We start from the raw sequence: 16,599 nt of genomic DNA on the forward strand, positions 1-16,599 counted from the left end.
GTCCAGGTGACCAGTAACGTTTTTATGTCACGGTAAGGTTTGCATTGATTATGTATCTAGGTTCACACTTTAACGTTGCTGACGATAACTATATCTTCAGAGGTTAAAAATCCTCATTCTATTCATCATTTGGATTCTTCATATTCAACTTGTGGGAAACAAAAAGGAAACTGTATATCAATACAGTTATCCAAAATGACCTTATCTATCATTAACCAGGAGACTGGTCCAATTGAGGCTATAAAGGCAAAGTTGGAATTTAAAAATACATATTAAATTCACATACACATTGTAGTAATTGCACACCTTTAATACCAAATCATCTACAGAGAAAATTAAATGATATGATTAGATATGCTTAGAGAGGCACGTCAGTTTTAGCTATATATTTTGTGTAATATGCTGAGATAATTAGAATTAGAGCTATTTGTATTTATTAGAGCAATTTTGTTATATTTTATAACCTTGTAATATGCTGCATTATTTCACTTAGTTTAGTTAGTTACTGTACTTAGAGTCTTGGAGCAACTTTGACCACATAATTTCTGCTTTGAAAGCAATGTTTAAGCCAAACCTGATGTTTGCTTATAAATAAAAAGAATGGTTCCTGGTGTTGTCCCTACAGTGAGAAAAACAGTTTTTAATTCAAAGCTAGCACTGGACATGCACTCAAAAAAACGCTGAGTAATGATCTATGTAAATATGGTAAAAATCTTCTGTTGTCAGTTCTTTAATTTAATGCTGTAATTCAATAAGTGTCTTTACATTACTGAAATATAATGATGCAAGAAATAAAATATTAGCTGCCAAGATCCATGCATATATTCATGCTCATAGTAGAGGTAAAGTGCCATTCAGCAATACTCTCCACTTTTTGCTGAAAATCACTGGCCAGGACCCCGTAGTCTTCATTTACCTGCCTTTTTTGCACTTTTCATAAATATGCAGCAGGAGGACTTAGGCTCAGAATTGGGGTTGAAGTTGCACTTAGAGCAAAGAGATCATGCTTGAGCTCAGCACTTACAAATAATTATTTTAATTTTTGACTTACGAATACACTGAGGAAGTCCAGGTGACCACTGACCATTTAGCTCACACGTCACAGTAGCGGATCCAATCATTGTGTATCCAGCGTTACACTGTAATGTGACTGTAGACAAGTATCCATATGGAGGTCGAGCACCGCTACTCAACTGTCCAAATGAAATCTCTGGATCTTCACATTCAACCTCTGCAGGGAAAGAAAGTAAGCATTGGTGCAGTTGTCAAAAATGACCTTTTCCACAGTATGTATTAGCCTAATTTATACTACACAAGAAAAAACAAAATAAGTTATTGAAAATAACTCAAGACACTTACTGATACATTTTGGAGGCTCAGGTTTGAATGTTCCATCATCCGAACAATACGACTGTCGTGATCCAACAACTGTATAATCCTTTTTACAGGTGTAATATATAACATTATTATATTCATAGAGATCTTTATTTGGACTGAAAGAGCCATCTTGTACTACAGGGGGTGATTCACATTGTGTCACTGGAAAATAAAAATACAAATCTATCAGAATGAAAACAAGCAGTGAGCTTTTAATCAGGGGTGTGACTTGTATTACTTTTTTTTTTTTTTTTTTTTGCCTGTCCCGTTTGGCTCTTTTGCCATCAGAATTGTTGTCTAAAGGCAAAGAAAGATGCCCAACGGACTTACTTTACCAAATTGACCATCCCAGCCTTGCCGTAATGGTCCATTTGATTCACCTTTTATTGTTTATTTTATTTTCACTTACTGAATATGGGACAGACTTGACTGGGGGAAAGAAGGGGAGAAAGAAAGAGGGAAAGAGAAACAGCTGAGAAGAGGGACGGGGGAGAAGGGCAAAGACAAAAACCAACAGAATGAGCAGAAAAAAAAAGAAAAAAAATGCATATATCAATCACCTGGATCACCTGCTGAGAAAGAAAAAAGAAAACAAGCAGAAGAGAACAAGAGTAATAGAATAAACAACATCACAATGATATATGGGAATATGATAGTAAATACTAAATATTAAACATTATTGTGCAGCACATAAGATCAACAGAACACAGTGTGCTTTGAGGTAGGAGCCAAAAAGGGTGTAGTTTGTGGGTGTGATCACCCGTGTGTACACCTGTGAGCATGGACGCGCTTGTTTTTTTTTTTTTTAAAGGTTCCTTCATGTAATGATCTGCTAGAGGGTGTGGGGGGGCCACAGCCCCGTCCTCCAGGGCATGAAGCAGGTATGGAGGAGATCAAAACTCCAGACATCCAGAGGCCCCCAGAACACAAGAGACCAAGGAAGACCAACAGAGGGGCAGCTGCGCCACTGTCCCAGAAAGAGCTGAGGAGAGTCCCAGATGAGGGCTCACTCAGCAGCCGCGGAGCAGAAGCCAGGGGGAGTTGCAGTGACGCGCCCGTGAGCTCCGCTGGCAGCCAGCCGCGCCTGAGTGACCGAGCCCCAGGCCGAGAGGCCGGGGGCACCCCACCTCCGAAGTGGCCCGAGCGAGCCCCAGGCTCCAGGCCCCGATAAGCGGCCGCCAAGGAGTGAGCCGGTGTGTACCTGGACGCCCATCCCCGGACACAAAGAACCACCAACGCACCGATGTCTGAGGGAGTCCGCCACTGGCAGGGAAGTGGTGGTAGGGGGAGATAGGCCTCCAAACCTTGGAGGGCCTAAGATGTCCCCAGAGAGGTGGCGCCTGACACCCAACCTGACATATAGACACAGACATACAGGCACACACAGATACAAACATCCATTCCCACCCTCATGCTCTCATATGCACTTACTCCACACTCAACCAATGTGGAGACAGACATAAAGAGACGCTGTACACACGATCACACTCCCCAAGCGTACTCTACAAACCGGGTCTAGGTACCCTTGCCCCTGGAGGGGGGAACTGCACCCAGACCCAGGTGGTGTTACCCTTTTCCCTGCGTTGGGGGGAGGCAGACCGCCCCGACTCCGCAGCAGCAGGGAGGCCCCACACTCCAGACCGCAGTCGGACGGCCAACTCCTCCTCCTAGCCCCCCCCCCCGCTCCAGCAGGTCGCAGAGAATGGGGGTGAGAGAAGACTCCAAACCTCCCTCCACCCACTCATTGCAGTGTTGATGCATGTGTGTTCTAAGGTGCATTTAAAACCCAGGAGGGCATGGAGGTACCTGCCAGAGAGCGGCAGGTAAGCGCATGGTCCCTCCTGCTAGCCCTCAATGTCTACGTGTATGTGACTTGTATTACGACAAGACAACCAACCTTCACATACAGGCAACCTGCCCATCCACCCTTGGCTTCCACAAGTGAGTTCTCCTCCACCAACTGGCATATACCTGATTCGAGGGGAAAAGGTTGGTTTAGAAATTTTATTTCACATGACACAGAACAGCAAGTTTTTGTTTTTTTAAGACATGGAATTGCAACATTTTAGTGATTTAACATGATACTACTAACTTCAATCAAAAAATTAATTATCTTAACACTTTTTATTAGAGCTAACATCGTATTACTAACCCAATGTTACAAATGAGCACTGCTTTATCACCAAATTCAGTCCCAGGACGATATTCAATCTGTCCATCTTGAACGTCTTCCACAGAGAAACAGTTCTTCCCTGAAATAGGAAAGATGAGGATTAAATTGGTTCTTTAGAAAATTTTAGATGATATTATGTATAATTAATTCCACAAAGAAAGTGTACTGCTTATGTAACATGTTCATGTGAGTATTTTTCTAGAGGTCGAGATTTTTTTTAAACAACAATTTTAAGAATGTTTCCAGGATGGGGAGTAAATTCTACCAGACACCCATTCTCATGTGCTTAAACTGGCTGTGAAACACAGCTGCTATAAGGAATTTGAATTTAAAATCAATTGTTAATATTTACTTTGGCATTTCAACCCCAGAGGGCTCCAACTTCCAGCAGTACAAGTAATACGTGGGGACCCTCCTGCAGACTTATATCCAGTGTTACAGGCAAAAGTAACTGTGGTCCCATCTGGAAAACTAGTTAGAAGAATGTCATTGCCCTTTAAATCCATATTTTCTCCTTTAGGAGGTCTGGGACAGTTTTGAGCTGTACATGAAAAAAAAGAAAAAGACAAAAAATAAAGACAAAAACAGAGAACAAGTTCTTGAAAGAAATTGAAAACACTTACCGGTACTGATACATTTTGGAGGCTCAGGCTTGAATGTTCCATCATCCGAACAATGCAACTGTCTCGATCCAACAACTGTATAATCCTTTTTACAGGTGTAATCTATAACATCATTATATTCATAGAGATCTTTATTTGGACTGAAAGAGCCATCTTGTACTACAGGGGGTGATTCACATTGTGTCACTGGAAAATAAAAATACAAATCTATTGTTTTTTTGTATTGTATTGTATTGTATCTTTATTTGTTTCAGACATATAAAACAAAAAACAATATATACACACTACATATATTTTCATTTACAGATACGAATATATATGTAGATATACACACACACACGTATGTGTTCAGATAAACAAAAAAATATAATGAAATAAAACAAAATCGTCTGACATAATGTAACAATGTTTGGTCTGAAAAGGAGTAGGAAGAAGTATGAACATACTTATTAATTCCTACCCCTGCTCAACATCTTATTGATCCCACATAATTCACCTAATTCCCATCATCACATACTCCACACAATACACGAGGAGAACCTATATAAACTTGGCTACCGTGATTGATATAATTTGGATATAATTTGATATTTTTATACATACAATGGGTGATCATCTTTATCGGTATCATATTCTTCCAAAATCAGTTTTCGAAGTATTTTCATGAACTTACTAATTCCTGAGCATTGCTGTAGATCTATAGTAAAACTATTCCAGTTTTACCCCATAAATAGTGACACAAAAGGTTTTAACCTTTGACCGTGCTTTAAGAATTCTTAGATTCAATTTCCCCCTCAATTCATAGTCTCCTTCTCTGTCATAGAACATCCTCTGTATATTTCCTGGTAACATATTGTATCTGGCCTTGTACATAATTTTTGCAGTTTTATATTTTATAAGATCCATAAACTTCAGTATTTTTAATACAAAAACATGATGTTAGTATGGTCTCTAAATCCTGCTTTATTAATCATCCTGATTGCTTTTTTTTGAATTTTACATATTGGTTGAAGTGCAGTTTTATATGTGTTTCCCCAAATTTCCACACAGTATTCCAAATATGGCAATATAAGTGAACAATAAAGTACCCGGAGTGATTTGGAAGGCAAAAAATATTTAACTTTACTTAGTACGGAGATGCTTCTTGACAGTTTGGCTTGTATATGCTTTATGTGAGGTTTCCAGCAGATTTTGTTATCTATTATCACACCCAGAAATTTTGTATCCGAAACTTGCTCTATTTCAACATTGTTTACTAATAATTTTGCTCCTGCATCTTTTTTACAATTTCCGAATAACATAAATGTAGTTTTTTTTCCAAATTTAATGATAGCTTATTTCTATCAAACCATGTTTTCAGTTTAATCATTTCTTGTGTGACAATTTCCAAAAGCTGCTGTAAATTCTCTCCAGCACAAAAAATATTTGTATCATCTGCAAATAGAATAAACTGTAGTATATCTGATGTTCTGCATATATCATTGATATAGAGGATAAACAGCTTTGGTCCCAATACTGACCCCTGCGGAACTCCACAAACAATCTATCAGAATGAAAACAAGCAGTGAGCTTTTAAGCAGGGGTGTGACTTGTATTACGACAAGACAACCAACCTTCACATACAGGCAACCTGCCCGTCCACCCTTGGCTTCCACAAGTGAGTTCTCCTCCACCAACTGGCATATGACTGATTCGAGGGGAAAAGGTTGGTTTAGAAATTTTATTTCACATGACACAGAACAGCAAGTTTTTGTTTTTTTAAGACATGGAATTGCAACATTTTAGTGATTTAACATGATACTACTAACTTCAATCAAAAAATTAATTATCTTAACACTTTTTATTAGAGCTAACATCGTATTACTAACCCAATGTTACAAATGAGCACTGCTTTATCACCAAATTCAGTCCCAGGACGATATTCAATCTGTCCATCTTGAACGTCTTCCACAGAGAAACAGTTCTTCCCTGAAATAGGAAAGATGAGGATTAAATTGGTTCTTTAGAAAATTTTAGATGATATTATGTATAATTAATTCCACAAATAAAGTGTACTGCTTATGTAACATGTTCATGTGAGTATTTTTCTAGAGGTCGAGATTTTTTTTAAACAACAATTTTAAGAATGTTTCCAGGATGGGGAGTAAATTCTACCAGACACCCATTCTCATGTGCTTAAACTGGCTGTGAAACACAGCTGCTATAAGGAATTTGAATTTAAAATCAATTGTTAATATTTACTTTGGCATTTCAACCCCAGAGGGCTCCAACTTCCAGCAGTACAAGTAATACGTGGGGACCCTCCTGCAGACTCATATCCAGTGTTACAGGCAAAAGTAACTGTGGTCCCATCTGGGAAACTAGTTAGAAGAATGTCATTGCCCTTTAAATCCATATTTTCTCCTTTAGGAGGTCTGGGACAGTTTTGAGCTGTACTTGGGAAAAGAAAGAGAGAAAGAAAAAAGATACAGACAAAAAAGAGAACAGAATTTTAAGACGAAACACCATGCTGTGTTTCTCAAGCTAATCCACTCACCTTGAGCAGTAATTGCCAAAAAGCCAAGACTGCTCAGCAGAAGGACTGCAGTAATAGCCATGACAGGATCTGACAGGTTTAACTAAAACCAAGAGTCCTTTCTGGTACAAAACAAAGGCAAACACAAGAAAGATAATTAGAGATATTACTCTGTCATGATGGCTGGTACTAACAAAGGTTCTCCATTCAAGAAGATCTGTCACTGCTAACAAATTAATTAACAGACAGGTGGGAGGTGCAAACATTCGGTCAAGTTTATATAGTTCGCTAAACCAAAACCTTAACAGTAACCAAGTTTAGGTTTTAAATATGAAATATCAGAAAATACTCGCTTCCTTTTTTCCCCTTTTGTCACAGCCGAAAACAAACCCAAAGTCTTTCCACATTTTATAACTTGAAGGCCACGATGGCACGTTCAACATATATGTTGAACTAAATGGCAATTAGGTACGGAAAATGTCTGGGAATTCTCGCAGGTCACGTATCCTTGATCCAAAGATACCATGGGTGGTAAAAACAAACAAAAAAACAACCATAAATAATAATAATAATGATAACAATAATAATAATAATAAATAGTAGTGACAGTTAAAACAGACAATACCATACCTTACGTCTGAATCGCAGTGGTGGCCGCTACCAGTTCTGTCCTGAAAGCTTATTTTTACAGGTCAGACTGCTGAGACTCAGCAGTCCATCTGCATCTTAAGGATAAAGGACACTATTTCGAGGATGCCAATGTTCACATTTTGGACAGAGAGGACAGATGGTTTGAAAGAGGAGTGAAAGAAGCCATCTATGTCCACTGTGAGCGACCATCTTTGAACAGAGGCGGGGGTTTACGACACCAACTCTCTGCCATCTATAATCCAGTTCTGAGATCCCTTCCCAGACGCCTTAACGCCCACTCACATCCTGGGCCATCTGACCTCAGGAATTCGCATGATAAGGTGGGGCCAGGTTTCACAATGAACACACCCGAAACTCTGGCTGATTGGGACCCATGCCCAGTTTCCCACCTTGGCTCAGGCAATTAGAGGATCATCAGGGGGTCCTTTTGTCCCTCTGTGGGGGGTCACTCCCACTAGGTTTATATCTGGGACTCTCCACCATTTGACCTTAGAACTGAAGAAGCTTCTCGGATGAGAGGTGAAACGTCTTCAAGCAACTTAAAGAAGTCCAGACGCTTTTCTTTGCAAGCACCTTTGACTTCCATTCATTTTGTATCCAGTGTTACACTCTAATGTCACTGAAGACAGGTATCCATACTGAGTTAAAAACATAATCCTCTAGAATTCTTTAAAAGTTATTTAGTAGATCCAAAAATGCTACATCCAGATGAACAGAATAAACTTTCTGAGATTTCTGGATGATATCTGGATGATTGAGCATGCATCAAAACATAAATGCTCAGCAGGACTGAATTGGCCAGTGTACCTAAATTACTCCAAAACCACATTGATGACTCATCCAGGAGGTCACAAGAGAACCCCCCCCCCCCCCCCCCCCCCCCCAAAAAAAAAAAAACAAAATGTAAAGAACTGCAGGCCACAATTCACTCAATTAAGATCAGTGTTCATGATTTAACAATAGGAAACAGACTGAGCAAAAAGGGCATCTACGGAAAATAGACATTAATGCAGTTTTTAAAAATGCCCTTCTCCACAGTACGTACTAGCCCAATGTAGGCTACAGGGAAGAAAATGCAGAGCAAGCTATTGAAAATTATTAAAAACACCTACTGATACATTTTAGAGAGGATCAGGCTTGAATGTTCCATGTCACTGTAAAATTAAAAAGATAGCTATCAGAGTGAAAACAAACAAGTGCGCTTTAAATCAGGGGGTGTGTACTGTCAATTCCACACCAAAAAGATTTTTTTTACAAGTGTATTGTATAACTTCTCCACAGTCACGGGATTCTTTACTTGAACTGAAAGTGTAATCGGCAACCACAACTAGTAGATTGCAAGTCGACACTGAAAACTGAAAGTTGTGTCTATTAGAACTGCAACAGACATCAAGATAAAATAAGTAATGATAAGATAATTTCTGCAGTGTCAGAGATATGAAGTCTAAAATAATCACATACCAGCTAACATAAAACGATAAAATATACAATATATGCAATTTATGTTTCATAAACACCACATATGCAGAAAGTCTAAGGATATAACTAGTGTTTTGGAAAACACATGGAGTGGGTCTGAGTATAGGATGCAGGTGCAAATGGGAGCTCACCTCACAATAGACATTCACTTTGGTATAATCACCCACTGAATCATAGACTACACGGTGAACTAACATTGGTAAACTATTTACCAATGTGGTCTAAATGATTCACGTGCACTCTAGCTTTTTATTGGTCATGCTCCAGTGTTAATGGCAGGCATACAGCTATACTCACAATCCCTCCTTGGGATAGGAGGGATCAGCCAGCCTACATTTGGAGATGGTCTGGCTTACAACTTTACACAACTTTACACTGGACTTCACTAAAACTTCGGAGGAAACTGGTCTCACAAAACATATACGCTATGACCATTTGGATTTTTTGCAACTTAGAAATTTATTGCAGTTACTGTTTCTGATGGGTTTGTAGCATAAACCTATTCGCTGAAACGTTGAAGGCAATATAATTACACCGCAAAGCAAGACACGAAGTAGGCAAGCTTCATGTTATTCGTGCACAGGAGAGAACCGGACAAACGCCGTTCCTTCGCTTGGCCCCAGTTGCTCTCGTCCGTTCTCCCGTATCACTGTCCTTTTATTGAGGTTACATGAATATGCATAGGTTCATTAACATATGACGTCTACATACACAAAGAGTACCTTGCCTGTGTGTGTGTGTGTGTGTGTGTGTGTGTGTGTGTGTGTGTGTGTGTGTGTGTGTGTGTTACTGCTGATCAAAGGGTCATAAAAGCACACAAGCAAACATCCTTGGTCAGGAAGAGGGTAGACCCCCCCTCATCCTAGATAACACAGTAAGGAAGTCTAGCAGTTCATTTATACACAAAAAGCACTTAAACTAAAACAAATGTAACTACGTTAATCCTACCATAACAATTAAACAAGGTACGAATTTTCCCATGCTCCCAGTGTGGAATGCACACCAGGCCTCTGTAGCCTGTTAAAGATCACACAACTTATCACTACACAATTGATTATACACTTCTAAGCATCTATGGTTAAATATTTCTAAGCATAAATGACAATCAACAATACAACTCTATCAGTTTCTGACATAAAACAGTTTTATGATTAGGAAGATTTACTCATAACTATAAAGTAAATCTACTGGACCTTTGACACTTTTATAGTATTCTGTTCAAATAACAAATGAAGTCCCAGCCAAAAGTTTTGGCTGATGTAAACATTCACTTTTTATGTTTCAGACACTTTGACACGTCAGATTTTATGATGATGATTGTGCAGGGTGATCAGAAGCAGCATATACATGAATTACAAGGAGCTTCTGGGTTTAGCCTAGAAGTTGATGTCCAGAATGCCACAGAGATTTGCATTTGTTTTGATAAATGGTTGATGATCCCTGTATTCTGTATTGATGTTTTATTTATTTGTCTGTGACTATGTACAAAAAACATTAATGTCTGAAAAGAAGAGATTTGTTGTACCAGATTTAGCCGATACCTACTTTCCAGCTGCAGTTCTTGAGATGGCCTTATCAATTATTCTTCAATCCCACCAGACCAAAACGGCAATGCTGGTTACTAATAGCATATTGTAAATACCCAAAGAATAAAAGTTGTTGATTTAGGACTTTAGGCCAAAATGTCAGATATTTCAAATCAATCTAAATCTGATTTTTTGGTGCTAAGGAGAGCATTTTTGTGTCTTTTTGTACATGAGTTGGTTTCCCTGTTTATTGTCTGTATGTTTTTCTCTGATAGACTGGCAATCTGTCCATTGTGCAAACAACATCTGTCATGGTCCTGGGTCGAGCGACCCAGTGTTTGAGTTTTATGTATCTTTTGTATTCATTTGTGCCCTAGATTAGTTCATCTAGTTTATTTTGAGATTGCTGTTTAGTCCTTTGTTTCTTAGTTGTTTATGTCATCTCCCCCTGTACTCAGTCTCCCTGGTTCATGCGTCATGTCTGCGTGGTTATGTTTAGTTCATGTCATGTCTAATCTCCATGTTTCCTGTTTTACTTTGAAAGTCTGTATTCAATGTCAGTGTATTTAGTTTCACTTCTCCTGTCCTGCCTTTAGGTTCATGTGTGTCAGCTGTGCTCCCATGTGTGGCCACTTCCCCTGATCATCCCTTATGTGTATTTAGTCTCTGTGTTTCATGCAGTCTGTGTCGCGTCATCTGTGTTCTCACCCACCATGTTTGTATTCATAGTTTTCTGTGGCATCATAGTACCAGTTTCCCAGCTTAGTTATAGTTTAGTTTCGTCACAGTGCTTCTACCTTGTTTGGCCCCCATGTCATCAGCCAAAATAAAGGCTCGCTTTTCATTTGAACTCAGTTTCGTGTCTTCGCCTGTGTCTGCACCTGAGTCCTCCACACACTCTCCACTCGGTCTGCCACTGCGGATCGTGACAACCTCTTCTCCAAAGTCAGCTTGGTTAGGAACAGAATATCATCACAATATTGTTGGATTATTGAAGGAGTACTTTGATGACCTCTTTAATCCCACTGACACTTCTTCCATAGAGGAAGCAAAGTCTCAGGACGAGGAGGACAACTCGTTCATCGCTGAGGGTGAGGTCACTGAGGGAGTTAAATAACTCCTTGGTGGTAGGGCCCCTGTGGTGGATGTTATTTGCCCTGAGTTCCTGAAGGCTCTGCATGCTTTAGGGTTGTCTTGGTTGACACGCATCTACAATTTTGCTTGGAGATCAGGGGTGGTAACTCTGGATTGGCAGACCGGGGTAGTGGTTCCTATCTTTGGGAAGGGGTTCACTGGAGGGTGTGCTCCAACTATTGGGGAATCACACTCCTCAGCCTCCCCGGAAAAGTCTATGCCGGGGTGCTGGCAAGAAGAGAGTCTGTTAGTTGAACCTTGGATAAAGGATACAGCTTGTAGCCTCCAGCTTGCACTGAAGTGGTTCACAGCCGAGTGTGAAGCAGCAGGAGAGGGGAGCGGGAGATTGACTGATGGATTAGTGCTGCGGCTGCAGTGATATGGACGTATACTGGTCTGTGGTGGTGAAGCTCTTGATTGACTGGTCTTTCTATGTCTTTACACTCACCTATGGTCACAGATACAAGTGGCAGAAATGAGGTTTCTCTGAAAGGTGGATGATCTTAGGGGGAGAAGTTCAGCCATTCGAAGGGGCTCAGAGTAGAATTGTCAACCAGGATGCCTCCTTGTCGAGGTGTCCAGGGCATGTCCCACTGAGAGGAGGCCCCGGTATTGGTAGGTGTATTGGTACATATATTGTATATTACCAAGGTATATGTACCAAAATACCTATATTGCATATAGGTATATTGGTACATCTTTAAGAGAGAAATCAAATACCCAAGTAGTATCACTGCTAAATATGAAATATATAAAATACAGAGAGATTTTATAATGTCTGAAATGAAAAGTTTTATTATTTTAACATTAAGTGTAACGAAATCAACTCCAGTACAACGTGAGTAGTAATTAACCTGGAATTTTCTGACACTTTCTCTGAGAATGGAAACAAAATAGTATCAGTCAAGACCCAGTAAACTAAATATTTGGACAACTGTATGCTACAGTTCATATACATCACTAATTCAAGGATAATATTGCTGAATTCTACCTTATGTTTAGTCTGTTTCTAGTGTTGAGCCAGCAGCACTAGAATTTTAATCAACCTGATATGACATATTTTAATGCCCTACAACGCCCAAGTACTGACACATTGTTGTGATACTGATTTCACAATAAGTGGGTGAGGTATTTGCATTTCTTCATAACCTGTAACAGCAATAAACCATTTATCATATAAAACTTCCAGACTCCACGGTTTAAGTATAATTAATGTCGCTAATACAAAAACAGCAAAAGTACATGGTAGTCAATGACTGTTTTACTGCAAATTTATTTATATATTTTTATAATCATCAGTCTAATTCATGTGGAAATTCAAGGACCTGAAACACACCTTTTTAATCATCTTGGGCTACATTCTTAGTCATCATCATCATTATTAAAACAATCCTCTTGATTGGCTCTCTTATGACTCTCCATATATCTGTATAGTGGACTAACATGACTAGGTCTGAGTCAGGAATGCCGCAAAGGAGATATGTCCACTTAGAGGTAAATAAAAGTTAAATACCTGATACTCTCCATCAGTTTATAGAAGTGAAGAGGGCCTTAGATAGACGGTAAAATGTCTGAAGTTTGTTTACATTTATTTCCACTACCTAAGACAATACCATAAGTCCTTTTATTTTCATTGATCGTGATAATCATCATTAGCTGCCTTCTGAAAAGCTTTGTTGGTTTTAATGTCAATATTTTGTATAACTAATGTATACAAAATTGTGTAACTACTATACGAAAAGTTGATCTGATAAAGCAATCAGCAATCATAATTAAAACTGTTATTTCAATGGTCTTGTAGACTCTTCCAAACTCTAGTATTTCAAATAAATAACAGACCACTTTGGTCAGTATTGCATGAGTCATTCTGCAGTCTGACATGTTATGCCCTACCCTCTTCACAAACAGGCCCACATGATCGAAGAACTTTGGCCAACAATTAAGCCACAAAGCTGCTATCTCAGAGGCATCATTCTAACTTCCACAGAACTACCACAGTAAAATTCAGGTCACTGACACGCATGGTAAATTCGCCTGCAATGAATATTTTTCTTCTGGTTGGCATATTTTTTGTATCTTCTTCTTGTGCATTTAACAGCTGTGCAAATGATTATCAACAAGGCCAGAAAAGAACTCCAACGCAGTAATATGTACCACAGTGGCAGTCCCGTCAATGATCTAGAAAAGAAAAGGGGAGTAGGGCAGGTTTTCAGACCGCATCTTATGGTGAAATTTCAACAAATTTAAATTCTCTTTTCAGCCTTTAGTGATTCTTCCATAAAGTAAAAAGTAGCATATTGACTAACCTGATGAAAAAAAAGCCTTGAGTGGTTTCATTCAGTTGTAAAGATTGATTTCTTGTGTTATCACTGATGTTCATAATAACTAGGCAGGAGGTCAGAGTTGGTGTTGTGACTGTGGTTGTGCTCATTCTGTCTGCACAGTCATAAATTGGTTGACCTGGTAATGAAAAAGAAAAGATTACAATGATAATGCTTTATAGACCTTGAGGATGAAGCTTTTACAGCATTGTAAAAACAAGAGAGAAGAAAACAGACGTTGTTGTTTAGAATATTTCATGGTAACTTTAAACTCTGTCTTTTATGTTTATTGTGTTTTTATGCTTAGAATATAATACTAATGACCTGATTTTTGTTAATAAAAAAATAGAATGACCCTAAGGAAAATTTGTACATAAAGGGTTTGTACATACGGTCATATCTGTTATAACCTCTAGGAGTCACTGAAGTCAAAACTTACACACGATGTCTTTAATCCTTTCTTCCAAGCAATAGTTTACTATACTACACACACGCAGACATGCACGCATGCATGCACAAGTTGCATAAAAACAATTATTAAATGCCATTTTAATTTCATCATAAATTTTTGGCTTTAAAGTGTCACAAATGCACAAATAGTCTATTTTTTGCCACTAATATATGAGGCTATGAATATTGTAATCTTTTTCATGGGACATTTATGAATGGTGTAAATCATCTATGCTACGCTAACTACGCTATTAAACTTAAACTAAATATTTTACGTTTAAATTAATGTCTTAATGTTGAAAAAATCTCATTCTAAATTAAAAAACAAACTAACTAAATAAATTATCACTATGGGAACAGAACCACGTCCATGCTCAAACATTACAACAGAACACTTGCCATGTTTTAAAATGAAATATAGTAATTGACTTGTTGTTTTAGTCATTGTATATTGTCAGTAAATATAAATAGTTGTTATAAAAATGCTGCATGTTTTTTTTTGTTTTGTTTGTTTTTTTACATTTTTTACATTTGTTCTAAAAGCATTTTATTAATCAGTAAATCACTGTAAAGACAGTTCTCACATTTATATTTGCACAATGGAATATCACATTTGTTCTTACCCTGAATATTAACAACATAGATACAGCTGCTGTTTGCAGGCATCAGAACCTGCACAGAGATGAGCTCACTCTTCTCACTGCTTATGTCATTACTGCCAATACAGAAATAACTACAGTCCTTTTGAACTGCGCCACAGTGAAGATACAAGTCTGAAGACTTATGGAGCAGGAAGTCCTTTCTGTCAATGTGCTGATACCAGGCATAACGAACACCAGTGCCCTTTGCACAACCACAGCGTAAGGTAACTGACTTCCCCCAACATGTTGGCCTGTCCACCAGAGAGCTCAGGGGCCAAAGTCGGGGCTTGGACACTGGAACTGACACAAAAAAAGAAATGTCAGTCCAGTCAGCTTAACACCAAACAGAGGCTGTGATGCAGCATATTTCACTGTTATTGTAAAATAATGTTTATTTTCTAAGTTGCATAACGTCTTTTATTCTTACCTTCAGTGATAATCACTTTGACTTGGGTCATGATGTCAGCATATATCTTATCAATCCCAACCCAGTACGCTCCAGCGTCATCAAATCGGAGATTTGTGACTTTCACAAACAGCCCCCTTCTGTTTAAATCTATCACTTGGGACCTGTGTGTGTTTCGACTGTTTTCTGAGTCTGCCACAATCTCACAATTGCTTCTGGAGGGCCCTCTGCACCAATACTTTTTGCTGTACAGAAAATGATTTATGCCATACTTGCATTTAAGGATAAATTCACCTCCAACATGGGCTGTGATCTCTTTATCACATTCAAGCTGAAGACTTGCTGAAATACAAGGCAGACAGAAAGAAAATCCTTGTAGTCTGGTAAATCATAAAAATGTTATTCAGTTTTTAATTCGAATTAATATGAGTTTGCAGTTTACCTTCAAATTTTGATTGTCAGATAGCACAAATGCTAGAATAATTGTCACTAAAAGCCCGAGAAAAAAACACAAGCAAAAAAACCACCTCATGAGTACTTGAGAGATGGGGGTAGGTGTTGTCAAACATCCTGTGTGCATTTACAACACTTTTCTTTCATTTAACAGTATGTAAAGTAAATATATATATATATATATATATATATATATATATATATATATATATATATATATATATATATATATATATATATATATGTTTCTATTCCACCTTTCACGAAAAATGTTTCCCAAAAAATAGTTAACGTGTTAATTGAATTTAAGGTTTAAAGAAAAAAACATGTTAATTTAAACATGTTTTTCTTCGTAAATAAATATTTCAATAAGGAGTACATTCAAGAATTTTTATAGGCTTGTATGTTTTAATTATAATTTTAAATCTTAAAGAATTTCAGGATATGAAAGTGAAGAGGCATTTATTTTTCACATAACAAAAAAATTATGACGGATTTATATATGAAATAGTAAGTTTACTGTGACTGAAAAATATTGATATGAAATCAGAGTTTTTATCTATGATGCTAGAATAAGCTGTGATTTTACAGTTTAAAGTCACAAAGAACGGAAGTGGAAAAAATTACAAAAATAGAGCCTGGGAGAGAGAGAATAAACAATGATGATTAAGGTGCTGAAAGGATTTAGCTTAGTAAGTTCTTTCATAGAAGGTTTAAATTATAGCTCACTCACCTTGAAAAAGCAAAACGAGGTAAAATATCTTCATACTGATGTCAGGTTTGGAATCAACTCGACAATCAGGAAACTGTAGAGGTGGACTGTGGTGATCTTAGCTTCCTGTAGGTGCGT

The 16,599-nt window shown here is 38.1% G+C and overlaps 2 protein-coding genes across 2 annotated transcripts; both read right to left on the minus strand.

Annotated features, from left to right (window-relative positions):
- Window positions 1-1,013: 1,013 nt before the first annotated feature.
- LOC146645671 (complement component receptor 1-like protein) lies at window positions 1,014-7,373 on the minus strand. The gene is made up of 11 exons (XM_085393362.1): window positions 7,319-7,373; window positions 6,710-6,810; window positions 6,415-6,603; window positions 6,042-6,141; window positions 5,787-5,860; window positions 4,174-4,359; window positions 3,903-4,091; window positions 3,530-3,629; window positions 3,275-3,348; window positions 1,360-1,539; window positions 1,014-1,231 (listed from the first exon to the last, which is right to left on the minus strand). The coding sequence occupies exons 2-11, from the start codon at window positions 6,768-6,770 to the stop codon at window positions 1,014-1,016; spliced, it is 1,371 nt and encodes a 456-aa protein (XP_085249488.1). The 5' UTR covers window positions 6,771-6,810; window positions 7,319-7,373.
- A 5,436-nt stretch (window positions 7,374-12,809) lies between these two features.
- Window positions 12,810-16,598, minus strand: LOC146645672 (uncharacterized). Its single transcript, XM_085393397.1, has 5 exons — window positions 16,483-16,598; window positions 15,318-15,638; window positions 14,873-15,190; window positions 13,785-13,938; window positions 12,810-13,656 (listed from the first exon to the last, which is right to left on the minus strand). Exons 1-5 carry the CDS (start codon window positions 16,514-16,516, stop codon window positions 13,488-13,490), a joined length of 996 nt encoding a protein of 331 aa, XP_085249523.1. The 5' UTR covers window positions 16,517-16,598; the 3' UTR covers window positions 12,810-13,487.
- Between the last annotated feature and the right edge of the window lies 1 nt (window position 16,599).

Source organism: Rhamphochromis longiceps, linkage group LG20 (assembly GCF_057381845.1).
Source record: "Rhamphochromis longiceps isolate RC_006_pf linkage group LG20, R_longiceps_female_GT1.1, whole genome shotgun sequence".
NCBI lineage: Eukaryota > Metazoa > Chordata > Actinopteri > Cichliformes > Cichlidae > Rhamphochromis > Rhamphochromis longiceps.